Genomic DNA, 17,211 nt, shown 5'->3' on the forward strand with positions numbered 1-17,211 from the left:
TCCCTCAATGACTTCAGCATTTCCTAAATAAAACTTGCACCAGCAGAGTCCAAACCACAGACTGAAGCAACCTCTGACCCGCCACCAGTGAGTTCCAGGGAAAGGCTATTTTTCCTTTCACGTTGGGTAGAAAACACTGATGCCAGTTCACTGCTCCACAGACAGCTCAGTAATGCAGGCACTATGGACAACAAGGAATATGAACAATGTCTGATGGAGAAATATAGAAGATAACGACCACACTATTTTTCTACTGTTAATTCATATTTGCACATAATGCTGCTACAGAAGCTGGTCCTAGTTTTACATCTCCAGTTTTGCATCATTTCTTTCACAAGTTATTTCTCTGAGCTCCATGTCAGAGAGCTTGAAAGCAAGCTGCCTGTCTCTGTGATTTAGGAGATTTGGATTTGTGTTTGAAGCTGCTCCTCCAGAAGGATCAAGGTAGGGATTGGTTTGACATAAAAAGCACAGCTGAGTCAGGAGCTCTTCTACAAACACACACACACACACACACACATCACAAAATAACTATGCATGTTGTTGCTGAGTCAAACACTATCAAGAAACAGGCAAACTTGCCATTTGTTCATGTTGCTGCTGCTGCAGTATGAGGAAGTAACGTACGAAAACAGAAATATTACAGCTAATACACAAGAAATGACATTTTGCTGTGTAATTTCCTGTATTTTCATCCTTTTTTCAACACCCAATTTGGACTTGTCAGCCCCGCTGTGCAGCATCTTTGCACCAAAAACGAGCAGGAATTTCAGGCAATTTCATTTTTCAAAAATATTTTATTTGATATTGATCCAGGTACAAGGAAAAAAAAGAACATGGATTTATCTTACAGGACATGGGAATGAGACTGTAAAAGTTTATTTTCTTGATCCACTCTCTTCTTAGACAAGGACATGCAAGTGAATACAGAAGGTGGTTTACAGAAAATAAAGCAGAATGTACTGTACGGTAGAAATGGCATTGGATCGGGGTGTCACCTCACCCCATACTGTACAGAAAGACTTCACCCGACAACTTTCTCTTTTTGTCATTTTTAATCCTCTTTTATAGCAAAAAGGCAACACACAGATAGGCTACAAAGAATCAACAATATTGAGAAAATGAACAAAAGAGAGGGAAAGCCAAAGTACTTTCATCCTTCCAAAAAGACGTTTTCTCTATTGTCTTGACAAGCAAATTGTGAGCGTTTTTGCTCCTTGTGTTCAAAAAAGGTTTTAAGTTTCTTTCGTTTTGACATGAGAGGAGCAGTGCGGTGAACATGCAGGACGAAGAGTGACTCAGACGACTACTGACCCGGCACTCCACCGTGCTGTGAGCACAGTGTGCCTATCATCTCCTTATGGCCTCGCTGCTCGGCTCTGACAGCAAACTTTACAAGGAACAGAAAACACATTTTATATTCCACGAATCTTTATGCATATTTCACAATATACTTTTATTATCATTTTAATAAATACAAAACGACACTGTGATTGAAAAGAAAACAATGAGTATTAAAGAGACACTAAAACGCATTAGACATTAGAAATATCAATCTTAATTTGGTATGTTCTTTTACTGACATCTTGTCTTAAGGTGGATGAACCAGCACATTATACTCAGAATCAAAATCCACAGCAGAAAAGAAAAGAGGGGACGACAGAATCGGACATGAGAGGGATATTTTTGTCAATGAAAATGGAATGGCATAATCAAGTGGAGATGCGTATGGATATATACACATATATACACATACATAAACACCACCAGAATGTAAAATAACCTGAGATACTCTTTGCACCTCATTTCCAGAACACTGGCCACTGGGTGGATGATATAAAATGACAATGGCATGACGACAACAGTACAACAGCATCTGACGGCCTTTAGTTTCCACCCCCCTTTTTATCAACATTAGCAGTACAAAAAAAGACAAAACAGAACAGTCATTGAACCACAAAAATCCTGAACATTAATATTGAAAACATTGTTGTAAGCAGCGTTTTGGAGTCCATAAAAGGCATACAAAGAAACAAGCTTTTCATTTAAAAAAAGGACAACCAATGAAACATCGTCTGAAGAGACAAAAAAAAAAACAAAAAATCGAGATTCAGAGGCTGAGAAGTCGAAAGCGGCAGATGATAAGTGTGTGTGTTTTGTGGCGGTCAGGCAGATAGGAAGTGTTCTGCTCCACACTGTGGCTGTAGACATGGAGGCAGTGGGACCTGCTTGTTAATATACAAGGCTTTTTTTTCCATTATCACTTCAAACAGTGACTCAAAGCTACATTGTAAATCGTGCACACGCCATTTCTTCTCAAAGTCATCGACACAAGACTGTGCTGATCGTAGTTTATTGGCAACCGAGGCACCAACCTTTAGAGCAACAACTGCTTTAATAGCTTACCTAATTTAAACAGCACTTAGCCGGACCGAGCGGGGCAGCGTGTTGTTTTCTCGGATGATACTGCACCACAAATAATATCACAAACATAAAACAGTAAGTGCTGTAAAAAGCAAATATTAAAATGATGGAACCAAAGACATAAAATTCAAAGCATAAAAGATGTAAACAAATTATGTAGCTCCACTGATATTTTAGGCAGGCTTGGGAGTATAATTGCTACTAATCACACACACAATACTCCTTGGTGATGTCTGCGTACCTGTTAAGGCTATAGATGGATCATAAATCTGCCTCTGTAAGTGCTATGACTGAACTACAGCATGCGGGCAGATCCACTGACTCCTCCTCCCTTTTGGCTGTTTTATGGCTAGTGTGCTATTATACTGAATGAGGAGCGTAAACTCAGTGTAGGAAAAATTATTTAGGCAGTAAATCATATAAACAAAACTTGAAAAAAGCCTGTTTCTCAAAACAGAGCAGCGCCTGGAGTCGCCCCAAGCATTGACCCCAATGTTTCTGATAACAAACTATTGTTTTAGGACAGTTAATTAGGAATTAAATAATCAACTCGGTCACCTACAGTAATACAGTATCCTCTGTGTACAATTCTCCCAGCCTCATGTCTGCCCTTCAGACCCTCGGGACCCTTGTGTGTCTGCCACCCAATTAGTCTCAACTATGGAAACGGGTGCCTTATTTGTTGCTGTCTGCGAGCAAAGCCGTACTCTTTAATATCTCTCTGTACATTAGTATATAATTTTCTTCTCTTTACTTTACAGTACAGAAACTCCTCTTCACATATTCTTCCGGTTCTTCATGTCAGCAGGAGCTATGTTTTTGTGCTTATCACCAAAAATTGCAGTGCAAAAACAATAATTAATAATAATAATGATAATAATTAATGGTAACTATTAACAAACAATGGATTATAAAACAATTATTTTATGGCACAATAGCCACTCAATTCACATATAATACAAATAACCAGATAAAACCAACTGTTCCTGTATATGGAAATAAAAAGCTCAAACTGAATTCGGCTTGCATAGCAATGCAACAACAAGTTAAAGAATATATTTACAGGAAACAAAATTCCCTTTTCCCCAAGGGCAGTTACCAGAAAATTTGTTCTCGTATAGATGTTTTCTTTTTTTTTTTCACTTGCCTTTTTCTAACAAAAAGAAAATTACAGTAAGGTAGGAGGTGGAAAATATTTTCTTGAGGACGAAAACATAGTGAGATGTACAGTATGTCTGTGTCTATACATCACATTTACAGTTCTGTGACACTGCTTCTCTCTGTGGTGCCCTCAGCTGCACTCCTTCCCTCTGAGGACACACAGGTAAGGACAAAGTTCGCTGCCCCAACAAGGGGGGCGTCATTCTTTCGAGGACAGACCGGGTTTTCTCCAGTTCACATCCCAGGCAGATCACTCTGTGAGAAGGAAACAAAAGGGGAAATGCGGTTTTATTTTGAGAAAAAAAAAAAAAAGGGGTACTTACTCAGCTTAGCATACCGTAAAACTTTTAATAGTAGCCCAGGCAATTATTTGCTTAAATCACTGAACTCAACAGGCTTATATTTGGGACGGGGGGCTATATTTCTAATTCCTCTTACATAAAGCTGTTAAAGCTCAGCAAAGATGGGAAATACAATCACACTGCTCATTTCAACCAGTTTGAATATTACTTGTATAAAAATTAGGCTTCGGATAGCATATCAATTGTTTATTTCATGGCACTCAAGACTTAAGGCAACTGGCATACCGACACAACACAACTTTATCCTGTTAAAACAATATTCGTAACTTGGATACATTTTTTATGAAAAACACTTTTGATTGGTGGACCCTTACGGACTAAAGGAATAGGAGTAACTTACTGGGTAATTGAGTATTGGACACATATTCTGACTTTATGACAGCTTCAGAGGTAACGTAGGGAGTCATCACTTGTTTTTTCATCATACTGGTAGATCTGAATGACTTACAGTCTTCTCTGGTGCTGATGGTTTCGGTAAAATGAACTGAACTGAGCTAACGATGTGTAGCATCTCCATATTGACAAGTGTAAATATTTATATTTGTATGTGTGATTTGAGACAGGCCTTTATTTGTCAAAATGTGCAGCTACACCAGGCTACTAAAAGGGACTGGACGTTTAATTGGAATTAGGGTTTTAATTAAAGTTTTACGGTAAATCAGAATCAACTCTGCTGGCTAATTTTGCTGATACATAGAATGTATTTACCTCCAGTTCACATTAGCTGTCTAAACACTGAACAACAGTACAGGGAGAATATTTACAGGAAGGACACACAGCTAATTAAAGATACTGTATTGATCTAATCAGATATTAGCTGGCGGCTAAAAGAATGGAAAACAACTGGCCTGGGTGTCTTTGAAGTTAAAGGGTGCCTCCATAATTTTTTTTTTGTGTGTGTGTTTTTATTTTGTAGCTTTGCACGAGTGCTCCTGATGTATTCAAATCCGAAAATTTAAATTTGGGTCAAAATGTATGAATGTTTTAGCCTCAAAATGCTATTTTCTCTAGCTCTTCTAAAAACATTTACCCACATGACGTGAGATAGGTTTGTGCATTATGTCTTTGCTGCACATAAACCCACGTACTGCTGTGGACGCCACCTTGGTTGTGTTCTGAAAGTCACAATTTTTTCAATTACTGTTTCTGTTAATAGAGTGTCCTGGCTTTGAAGGGAGCATAGATAATGGCTTCAGCTAACCATCGAAAATGGCTGTCTGATAGCAAGGTAATGCGGTAAAATTATCTAAACATAGCACACACTTAACTGATGTTGATTTTGTTTTGGTTGTATTTTGTATAAGAGGATAATTCATGTTTTGCTGGTGCTCCTGTCCACAGCCACCAGACTCCTTTGACAGAAACAGTCATTTTATTTTGCAGAATATAAGGAGTTACTAGTTTGTGTTATTGTGTGACCTTTGGAACTGAACATGGCGACCATTACTGGAGGTAATAAACTGACTGTGGATCTATTAAGGGGGATTGAAATCAGCACTGTAACCTACGTCTGTGCTTTTCAATAACAGTTCAGTGGGAGTTTCAGTTTGAAAAACACAGAAAACAACTCAGATGGACCTGCCCTTTAAATATATAAGCCTATCAACATCTCTAAAGCTCATTATTTAACATGTTGTATGTTGTTAAATTCATACGCAAACAGAAATGTAAAAAAGACAAGTTGCTGACCTCCCAGAGCTCAGAAAGGTTGAACTATACAACATGAGTTTTTTCACTACACATGCAGTGCTGTATATCATAAAACACTGCTGTAAAATACAGAGTTACTCACATAACTCTCCGGAGTAATGTCCCTGTCCGTTGGTCCCCAGGAATTCAGCATGCTCTGTGGCGGTCCACTGTTGTGGCTGTCGTGGACCCTCGTTCTTGCGTGGCCCCGTCGAGCCCTTGGAGGAGGCTGTGCCAGAGGAGCTATGGCCACCAGGGGAGGGGAAGGATGGTTTGTTGTATGGCAGGCACCCGTCCTCTGAAAACACAAAGGGATCGAAAGGCATTCTTCAAGTTTGAAAAGTAGACACAACACGTGACTTTTATTGTTGCAGTGAAACACATCTAACATCTGATGCATGGAGACAAAGAGCACTTTGCAAACCCCCCTTCCTCCTGACATCTGCAGAGTGGCAGTGCCAACAGGCTATGCCAGGGCGTGCCACAGAGAGGACTCTCAGCCTTGCACATGGCCTTGCAGCTACCAGCCTTATGAGGGGGTAAATACAATAACAGAGGGACCACTGGCTGCTGTGGCACCCCCTGCTGCAGGGCAGCATAACATTGACCCTCAGCAGTCTTCGTCGTTGCGTGAAATCTCATCAAACTGCTCCCCACTGCTCCGCTAATGACTGTAATAGAGTCTGCCCCGACCTCAGTGGATTCTACTGTGAATCAGTCAGCACTCTGACACATAGGGGAATTCACCTATGGGGTTTTTTGTAAAGATGCTGATTGCGGCACCTGTCTTTGTCTCACAGTCTCAGATTAACTGTCTGAGAAAGTTCTGGCACAAAGAGGGCAGGACGCACAGCATGGAGATCTCTAATGGTCACAAGCACACATGCATGCGGGCACATACGCATGAGCACTGACACACACAGATGGGGTGTAGAGTGGCTGTTTTTTGTGTGAGAAAAGAAAGCTGAAGCGATTAGAGTGCATTTCAGTTGCTGGGGCCTCCTGCCTTTCTTGGAGCGGAGCAGGATGATATTGGCAACAGTTACAGGGGCATTGGGGAGGCTGAGGGGGGCATTCTGGAAACCAGAGCAAGTGGCAGACAGTGCAATCTGTTCATGGGAGCCCAGTCTTAGCACAGCATGGGAGCTAACTTCAACACAAGAACTCAGAGAAAAAATCTCTCATTGTCAAGTTACAGCAGCAGCGAAACTCCTGTGTCCTTGATGCTTTTTTTGCTACAAAGACATTCATTTACAATCTCTTGTAAAGACCCGTTTGTAACAAGTACATCAGTCAAGAGCAGGTAAATGTCCACTTATTCAGAATGTGAATTCAAGATGTTTTATGATGAATCATTTCAAGTTAGCAAAATAATTTCATGGATTTTGTTTGATGGAAAGTGGTGCAGACTTGGTGTATAGTACAATTTTGTTAGCCCTTCACTTTTAGAAATAATTAGGGTAAGTGCTTACGTAAAGCCTGAAGTGTACTACCATAAAAAGATATGTGGCTCCCTTGAACTTTTAGTAACCGTGCTCGCAGCATGGTAGCAATGGTCTGTCCATGCATCTGTCAGTTTAACACTTGGTACAGATTAAATTGTTTCAGTCGGATGGAGTGCCAAAGAATTAATCTTAATAAGTTTGGTAATCCCCTGACTTTTCATCCTTCAACACAAGCAGGTCAAAAGTTCCAGCTGCCCGTTATAGAATAGGAAGGACTCCTTATGGTGGGCTCTTGAGTCTCTAGCATGTTACCCTCAAAGGCTTAAATCCCTTCCCTGTTGGAGTGGGCGTTCAAGGGCCTATCAGATCCTGCTGGGCTGTTGATCTCAGATTCTGTAAAATCTTTTGAGCAAATCAGAACTGATTTTGACATTCCGCAAAAGGACTTTTCCAAATATCTCCAAATTCATCACTTTATATAATCGCTTTTAACAAGATCTGTGTAAAACTGTCAGCGCTGGAAAATGCCACGGTCTCGGCCACATCTCTCGAGGGAATAATCTAAAAGATTTATACTTCACTGCAGTATTTTGACTCCTCAGCTTGTGAATTCCTGAAGCCATTGTGAGAACACAATCTGGGGGTTAAATTTAGTCCTGCAGAGTGGACCAATCTTTCTGAAATGCAATTCAATTTCTGTACATGAATAAAATTTTAAATGTTTCCATTAAACTTATTTTACACCTCCACCTCACCTCCAGAGAATGTTCCCCAACAGCTCAAACCTCTGTTATAAATGTAAAACACACAAGGGTACATTTATTGACTTGTTCTGTCCATGTGATTGCATCTAGACAATCTGGAAAAAGGTTAATTCTGTGAATTAGGAGGTTAACGGTAAACGGTTTACACTGTCTTCATTTTACCTGTTAAACCATAATCAGGAAAATCTTTTTGATACGGACACCAAATCTCTCTTTAATAGTCCTCCTATTTTTGGCTGAAAAATGCATCTTGCTGTGGTGGTCTGCTTTGCAGGTCCCCTTGGTTAGTATGTGGATATCACAGATCACGGCTCTTGTCCCTCTGGAGAAACTGACTTATGATCTCAATCATAGATCACACAAATTTTGGAGACTTTGATAAAGCATGCTCAACATTAAAAAGATTGCAATTGCAAGCATGTTAACTTACACGCTTACGTTAGAATGTTAATGAGCATGAGGAGTGTAACAGGTACGGTTTTCACAGGGCTGCTGGCATGGCTTAAGACTTCAGTCTTGTTTCAACTGTACCTGTTTTGTGTCCCCTGCGTCCATCATCAGCTCGGTCCATGGAGCCCAGCCTGTCCTGAGCCTGGCGATGATGTTCCAGAGAAGTGCGTGCCTGTCTGTCAATGGAGCTCTTCATGTCCTCCGGCCCAGACAGGGGTCCTGACATAGGCGGGCGCTCCAGAGATGAAGCCTTCCTATCTGTAGGGGGTACCATGCTGCTTACACTGCGGGCCCCCTGGATACGGCCCTGCCCCTGACAGGGAGGAGGCTCAGGGGGAGGAGGTAGGTCTGTGTCAAAGGGGAAACCCACAGAATGAATACAACAAAGCCATAAATTACTCATAAGATGTTGCTCACTAATATAAAACTGAAGACTCGAATCATGTTGGGACACATTCCCTCCGATATTATGTTACATATTAATATAACTCCTTCTAGCTTATAAAACAACAGATGGAACTTTCTACATAAACTATTTAAAATGTGTATTCAGTCGCTGCCTCACCGTCTGCACCAGCATCTCTCCGGTGGGGTGCTGTGCCCTGGCTTCGGGGTTTGCGTGTGGGCCTGGTGGCCCTCTGGTGGCCCAAGCTGTGTGTGCCGACTGTGCTGCCATCTGTTGAGAATGGACTGCTGGGCCGGGGCCTGTGGGACAAGCCTTTACCTGCAAGATGGATACAGGACCACAAGCCAGCTGGTTAATAAAGACATTAAGCAGCTAATGCCTGGACAGTGAAGCTGAGGCTGTCATCGAGAAAGGTAGAGGTTATCAATCAAGAGTCAAAAACCTATTAGAAGGCCAAGGTAAAGGTTGTCATTAGAGGAGAAAGCATTCTGGTAGAAGCCTGTAAAAGGCTGCAAGTATAACATATCACCCTGTTATTACTCATTTAACCCGAGAAAGTCAGAGTGCAAAGCCAGATGAGTCATAGAGGAACTGAGTCAAAGTTGACGACAGGGAGATAGCCGCAGTCTGGCCATGGAGAACAGGTGCCATGCACAACCTGGACACAGTGTCCACAAGCAGCAGAGAGGAAATCCAACATTAAGCCAACATTATGGGGGAAACATCAGCCAGTGGACGACAGGAGGAAGAATCAGAGCAGAAAGGAACAAATCATCTGCTACTGGTAGAAGTTCCAGTCCGGCAGTGTGTAGCTGGTCTCCACACACCAACCTCTCTTGCTGAGGCTAGTGCCTTCAAGGCGATAGCCTGCCTTGTCTGCAGCGGCCACCAGGGCCTGGGCAAAGCTGCAGTGGGTAAAGATGGAGCCATCAGACGAACTGCCCAAACTGGACCTATGGCTTGAGAAATTACGGTCATCCTCCGAGGCTGAGCCCCACCCATTCACCATGGACCCTGCGGAACACCACAGGTTTCAGAAAATGTGTGTGTGAGTATGTTCAACTGTGTGTGTGTGTGTGTAAATATAATAATAATGTAATGTAATATTTTTTTCCTATATCATAACACTCAAATTCAACCGCATCATGTTCATACTTTACAGCTCAGTGGCCATAACCTTTATAGAGATCTGATCTGACATTTTGAACACCTGTGCTGTGATTTCACATTTAGATGGATAAATGTATTGAGTGATCTTATAAAAAAGGTAATATTAACCTCCTACACTCAAATGATTTCATATTTGCTGCAGGGGATTTCTGTTCTTGCAGGTGAGTGCTTTTGTATAGTCATTCTGTTCTGGCCTGTCCTCTTTCATCTACTACAAACACATGCAGAACATATATTCACGCACACACTCACATACACCTACACACCTACACCTACACACACCTACACACACCTACACACACACACACACACACACACACGCACGCACACGCACACGCACACGCACACCAGAATGTACACAGTGGAACAGCAGAACTGGCATCAACTAATTTCACTCTTCTTTTGATAAAGAACAATGAGCGCACCTGTGCAGAGCAGAGTTAGCTACAAAACTGCCTCAGGTGACACAGATGAAGCATCTCACCAAACAGTGTATTGAATCAAACACCTGGTGGTATGCACACACAGTTTTGTTTATTCCTGTTTAAAATGCACAGCCACCATTTCGAAAATGTGCTACAATCTTAAGAGAAGAGAGAATTTTAATGCAAAATCAAGGCATCTCACTTATAGTTACTGTAGTTTTGGACAGATTAACTCATGTACTGTATGTTGTTTTAAAGATGATGAAAAGACAGAAGATTAAATCAATTGCCTCATTCTCATACTTGAATATCTGACAGAATCGAAAGTGTGCGCATAAGGAGGATGCGCACATATCGTAAGACTTTTGGCTTATACATCTGTGCTACTGTTAAGTATTTCTTCATGCTTTGATTTTTTTTCTTCACATAAAAAGCCAGGCCAGCACTTTAAATATAAAAAGTATCAGCCTGCCAATAAAAAATACGCCACTTTGGCAAGCAAAAACACAGAGAACAGTCGGCTAATGTGACAGCTTTCAGTGGGACTGGTTTGGCAGACTTTGCTCAAGTGGCACCAACCCAAGTGCACTGCTCACACACTCTATCTCTTCCTCACACAGAACACAAGAGTAATGTGATTGAACAGACTGCTGTAACAGAGAGCTGGGGAGGTGTGGGGGTAAAGGTTGTAGAGGGAGCGATGGGGACAAAAAGTTAGCAGCAGGATTTATTAAAAGGTCAGTATGATACAAAAGGTGGCATAATCCTGGCCCGAGTGGCTGGCAGAGTTCAGAAATCTACATGAATGCAACTCACACGTAGTATATTAGCTGCAGTATTAAGAGTTTGGGCTCACAGATGGTGCAGTACAATATGACACATTTAAAATTTCAAATAAAACTTGGCAATATGATTGTGGGTTATTTATCCAGATGCACTGGGAAATCCCCATCAAAGAGTTTTCCAACTTCACCATCTGCGAGTCTCTGCGTCTTAAACCATATGTCTCTAAGAGGTGGTTACTCAGTCCCTGGATGTGACTTCAGGGAGTTGCACCTTCGACAGCTGAAGTTGCAACAGATTTTCACCCCTATTGCAGTAAAATTTCTCTCAGATTAATGGAAACTTGTATAAAATATAAACTTGCATAAGGTAGAGAGGCCCTTACACAACCCATTTTTATAGCGCTAACTGAAATCCAAGGCAGTAACTACTTCGAGCCCTCCATCTTGCCTAGTAGCTATTTTCTTTGAAATTCTTTTCTAAGAGTTTTTCTCTAAGAAAGAAAGACAGCAATTCCACTGGGTCCAATCCTCCCACAAAGAATAGAGCAGATATTGAAGTATAGGCAGTGCCAGCCAAAGCACTGAAGCTTCCAACTCCTCCGGCTCAGCAAAGGAACACTGCCTCAGCAAATCACATCACAGAATGACTTTTCAGTTGCACTAACTGCCACTTTCTACTGCTGAACCTCTGGAGCACTCCTATTCTCAGAAATAGCAGTCCAATCAAACTGTGATCATTGTCACATAATTTGATAAAAAATTCAATCAAGTTTTCTTTTTGCACCAGAAATGTGGTATTTATCTCCGTAGCTCCAGACAAAGGTTTGCACTGCGGGTCTGTCATTTTATCGTGTCTTGAACCAGAGCAATGGGCCAAGCCGCGCACTCTAAAAACCACTGGCTGACACCTTCCATGCTCCATGCGCTGTTAGAGAAAGGCCAGTAAACGGGAGATGGTTGGGGGGCAGTAAAACCCAGCCCGGGTCCCTCCTGCCACTAAAACTGATTTATACTGACGGAAACCCTAATCTGCATGTCGTTAAGCAGGAAAATCATTCCCCCTGACGAGCAGGCGTCTCTACCTGCCGTCAGGAGACGTGACCCTGCTCCTCACAAACCTGGCAAGGCTTTATGGGAGAGTAATCGCCCAGAACAGCCCGGCTTTCAGCTCATTGTAGGCGTAACAGCCTCGCTGCTACCACATCTCAGCTTTACATGACCTGTAACGCCTACGCACAAAGCCAGGTAATACCTATGTGTTCACTTCATCTCTCTGGCTCAAGTAAGACATGGCTCCACAATACCCACCAAAACATCAGGATTTACATTTATCTGCTAAAAAAAATGTGTTGTATTATCTCAGAGAACAGAATAACACACTGGAAAGCCCGTGCAGACAATCTGCTGGAGAAACATTGCCTGGGAGGGGAAGGCTTTTTTGGCCTTTTTTCTGGGGCAACGGTGAAAAAATGTTTGATTTACTGGCCTTTGGTTTAACATTATGACAACAGACCTATTTCCATATTATTAAAGGAATGACAAATCTATCAAGCGAGGCTCGACAGGAATCTCACTCCTACCCTCCCCTATTTGTAGAGCCTCAAAATGGTGGCCACAATAAATCTCAGCGGTTTCCCCCTATCCTCCCTCTCTTCCTTTCGCTAACCCTGGAGCTGAGGCTGTGTCTGTGTTGTAAAACGATGGGATGCAAGGCAGACTTGCAGAGAGATAAGAAGAAATAGTGCTGTCTTAAGAGTAATACAGTGGAGGAGAGATGCAGTAGATTAGGGCCCAGTTGCTGCTTTATATTCCTCTAAATACATCAGCAGTAGCATGTGTCAGCGTTACCAAAACCACTGTTCCATCATCCCATGGAAAACTACTCTTTAGGGCTGCCGCTGACAGGGTAGGCCAACAAGCAGTACTGTCAACCCTCTTATTCTCATGCATTCTCTCAACTGGCTCAGCTCCTCTACCTTCAGATACAGTATGTCTGCCTGCTCCCTGTTTCTTGCCACCCATAAATTTCCCAATATGGATTTTATTTTTTAGTATTCACAGACTTTACTGGAAGACCTGATAGATACACAGAGCCACAGGGTTACACTACACCAGCATTTTGTATCACAAAATATCCCTACAGAGCACGATAGCCACATTTCTAAGAAATATCTCCCAGTTTTCGTCTCTAGTTTACAGATGGATATTGTGACCTGGTCAGTATGAGAGCAGCAGTCCAGAACCCAGCTCTGCTGCTGCAATGTCATGCCCTTCATATGTCCCCCCTGACAGACGGCTGTAAAAGTTTTCAGTGAGTTGTAAAAATGGAAATGGTGCCTCTAGTCTGCAATGGAATATGCCGCACGTGAAATTTATTTCAAATCTCCTCGGGAAGATATGGGTGGCGCTGGCTCCGGTGCTGTGTGCGAGTTAAATCACAGTCACTCTCGCTTAGCCCCCCCCCCCTCTTAATTTCCCTCTCACTAGCCTGTTTAAAATTCATGGACTTTCTTATCTCTTTTTTTGGAAATGATAATTATAATTCCCCCAGAGTCTGCCAAAAGTGCTTAAAAAACTTGATTGAGGGACACTCAGTAAGCATGTTCACATAAAAATGTACGCATACCAGACTGTTGAAGAACATGTCACGAACAACAATCCATTTGCTGTGAGACAAGATGTAGCAACAATGGGAATGAAATGTTTTCCCATTCAGAGTAATAAGAACATACAGTAGTAAGTTTGATTAATCAGTATCTAAAATAATATTGTACAAATACATAAAAATGAGTTGTATAAAAAATAGAATTTGTCATGAGAATACACTGAAGTAAATTACAAACAACAACGATGTTCGTCAACGGAGAAGCACCCAAATCCAGAATCAACCCTACCTGTTAAAGAGCTGTCCAGGTTGTCCATGCTAGACCCTGGTGTGTGCTCAATGCCACGGGGATGCCTGGCTCCATAGCCTTCATCCTCCTCTTCTTCCTCCTCCTCCTCATCGTCATCAGGCAGGTCAGTCTCCAGGTCAGAAACCATTGTGCTCGACACGTAGCCCACTGGAGGAGCTGGAGCCTGGGGCGGAAGTGAGCCAACCTGCATGTGCCTGGGAAGAAAAAGAGACAGTATATTACTCTACTGCATCACACACCGTATATATATCACGGTATGTGGAGGAATGATGAATACAGAGAAAATAAAGGGAATATTCAGTAGCTTCTCTGCCACAGGATGGAAAAAAAATGAGGATGTATTTATAAGTGCAGAGCTAATTTTAGAGATCTCTTCCATATGTGAAGAGCTGAATAAATTTGGACAATTCCACTAATTCTACGTTGCTGCTTGCATGCTAACACAATGACCCGCTAATTGCTGCTGCGGATGGTACAAAGGCACGCTCTCCAGGCCTGTCGACACATGGCTGTCACCTCAGTGGCAACCCGCTCTGCTGACAGCCGCGTTTGTTTGAGGAGTGCAATGTCTTTGACGCGGTTTGCAGTGGGAATTGGTTGTAATTACTGGCCCTCTGGTGTTGTCAGAGATGCTCTCTAACCAACATAGTCATTACTGGGTAACATGACATCTCCTTCCTGACAAGGCTTCCCTGTCACCCTCCCCCCCCACACACACACTTCACTATTATGAATGAATGCCAGTCTCTCATTCTCCCTGCGTTGCCGACAGAATGAGGCATGGCCTTCATCTGACTTGCATGAGCACAACAACAATGGAATGTGCCGTACGGGTGTGGGGAGGAGTAAACAACCGCGGGTAAGAAATTGTGTCTCTTAGAGTGAGCAAAATACAGTAGTCGCTTAAGTGGTAGCATGGGCCCATTAAAATGAAATGATTAATGGGTTTATCTCCACTGCACACACTGTTGATATGAAGAATACTGCAGGACCAAAATAAATCCTGCCGGCAATGCACGCAGAGCAGAATGTACAGTAAGCATTTTAAAATGACTATTTATTTTATTAAGTATCACAATATAGCTTTGAAGATAGCTAGATAGATTTTATACTGCAGTGCTTACCATGTCTGTTTTGCCATGTCCAGTTGGTATGCTCTGGTCAGTTCATCCAAATGGGCCTGGAGCATGGGCTGCATCTCGTCCCGGGGAGAAGGGGTAAGGGTGGCTGTGGACTGCTGTCCAAAGGACACAGCAGCCGGGGAAGAGGCAACCCCTCGGATGGGTGGGGTGGGCACCCTCTCCTCCTCCTCCTCCAGCTCATCCTCCATGCCCTGGTGAAGATAGGTCTGCACGGGCATGGGCGGGCCCCAGCCATCACTCTCATACCTGATGGCAGAACAGAAGAAATGCTTACTGCACAAATGTTCAAAAACATAAAATGTAATTATTTATTTTTATCAATTTACAAAATGCAAAATGAGCTAATGGAGGAAAATTCTAAATCAAATCAATACTTGGTTTGACCACCGTTTGCCTTCAAAACAGCACCAGTTCTTGTAAGTACACCTGCACAAAGTCAGGGATTTTGTAGGATCATAGTCAGGTGTCTGATCAACCAATTATACCAAACAGGTGCTAATGATCATCAGTGTCATATGTAGGTAGAAAAACAGTCATTAACTGAAACAGAAACAGCTGTGGGTGGGGGTGGTCACACCAAATACTGATTTAATTTAGATTTTTCTTTTGTCCGTTCACTTTGCATTTTGTAAATCAATGAAAGTAACAATTAAACTTCATATTTTTGAAAGCATTCTTACTTTACAGCATTTCTTCACACCTGCCTAAAACATTTGCACAGTATTGTGTGTGTATATATATATATATATATATATATATATATATATATATATATATAATCTGGTTTGATTAAAAATCTACAAAATCTCAGAAAATATTGGTACATGACCAAAAAAGGTGGCAAAGTCGCTCAACTGAGTAGATGAAATCAGAGGATGTTTGACAATTTTGCTTAGAAAATTTTAAAAAATGACAAATTATCAGTCTACTATCAAAACATGCAGATTAATTTTCTGTTAAAGTTGGTAACTGAAAATAACTTTGCGTCATATTTGCTGTCTATAGGAAAAATCATGTCCCTGCTCTTATTCCAATCAGAGCTGAGGAGTCTTAATTAAACACAGCTGTCAGTCATGTCAATGATTCTCATGAACTGCAGTAAAATTGTGAAACTAGGCAGCACTGATCAAATATGAATCAAGATTCTGTTACTGCATTGTCTAGTTCTCATCTCAAATGTTTTCAGAAACATATTTTAGTGTACTGTTTAGCTGTAAAATGAGAGGGTTTGTGACCAGGCTGCCATGTTGGATACAGTCAACCAAAGTACAAAGCCCTGCCCACTGGCTGCACCAACTTTCTAATTTTACAACTAAACAGTGCACTAAAATATGTTTCTAAACATGTAAGGTGAGAAATAGGCAACACAGTAACAGAATCTTGATTCATATTTGATCAGCGCTGCCTAGTTTGACAAGTTGACAGCTGTTCACAAGCAATTATTGAGAGCTGTGTTAGAGACTACTCAGCTAGGAGTAGGCAGAGGAGTTTCTATTTTTCGCAGACTATGTGTCTCATTTAGTGCTGTGTGAATATAGTGACAGTTTCAGAAAGGTTAGTTTTCACCAAAGCTACCAACTATGGCTTTAATCAAGTAATTGATTGATTAATTGTTTTAGCTCTGGTCTGATCATCTATATCTAAAATATATAAGTCACCACAACCAAAAATGTTTCACAGCCATTACACAGCTCATTTATTTAAACACTATGCTTAATGAGAGAAGAAACTGGAAATACTTATAGACAGAAACAGATCTATAATAGGTCAGTGATATTGTTAATGTGTCCTAATTTAAAACAGTTACTGAAAGAAAGAAAATATCAGACATCATACAGGTATTAATATTTTAAGAGAAATGCCTATGTACTAACACAGAGCTTTGTGACCTTGTCCAACTTTCGAAAGAATTTGTTAAACGACATCCATGAGTGGAATAATAGAGGTAGTCAGGCTTCACTTCCTCATAGCTGTGCTTATACATGCTGAAATAATACTGGCCATAAAGAAAATGTTCATTAAAGAAATTTGTCAGTGCACACTCCATAGGACATAACTGTTTTAATCTGCTGC

At 41.5% G+C, this 17,211-nt stretch overlaps 1 protein-coding gene across 10 annotated transcripts in view; it reads right to left on the bottom strand.

Moving 5' to 3' along the window:
* Positions 1-793: 793 nt before the first annotated feature.
* The window catches only part of robo2 (roundabout, axon guidance receptor, homolog 2 (Drosophila)), a 183,782-nt gene continuing 167,364 nt past the window's right edge, over positions 794-17,211 (bottom strand). For 5 of the 10 annotated variants that reach the window (XM_050062718.1, XM_050062743.1, XM_050062724.1 and 2 more), the window contains 7 exons: positions 15,121-15,384; positions 13,976-14,190; positions 9,533-9,715; positions 8,861-9,019; positions 8,377-8,643; positions 5,740-5,934; positions 794-3,840 (listed from right to left, as the gene is read on the bottom strand). In XM_050062718.1, the coding sequence (XP_049918675.1) occupies positions 3,839-3,840; positions 5,740-5,934; positions 8,377-8,643; positions 8,861-9,019; positions 9,533-9,715; positions 13,976-14,190; positions 15,121-15,384 (1,285 nt within the window). In that variant the 3' untranslated portion in view covers positions 794-3,838. The remainder of the gene's footprint in view (positions 3,841-5,739; positions 5,935-8,376; positions 8,644-8,860; positions 9,020-9,532; positions 9,716-13,975; positions 14,191-15,120; positions 15,385-17,211) is intronic. The other 5 variants (XM_050062791.1, XM_050062774.1, XM_050062782.1 and 2 more) reach the window with 1 other exon arrangement.

The sequence above is a fragment of the Epinephelus moara genome, chromosome 2, assembly GCF_006386435.1.
Source record: "Epinephelus moara isolate mb chromosome 2, YSFRI_EMoa_1.0, whole genome shotgun sequence".
NCBI classification, from domain to species: domain Eukaryota; kingdom Metazoa; phylum Chordata; class Actinopteri; order Perciformes; family Serranidae; genus Epinephelus; species Epinephelus moara.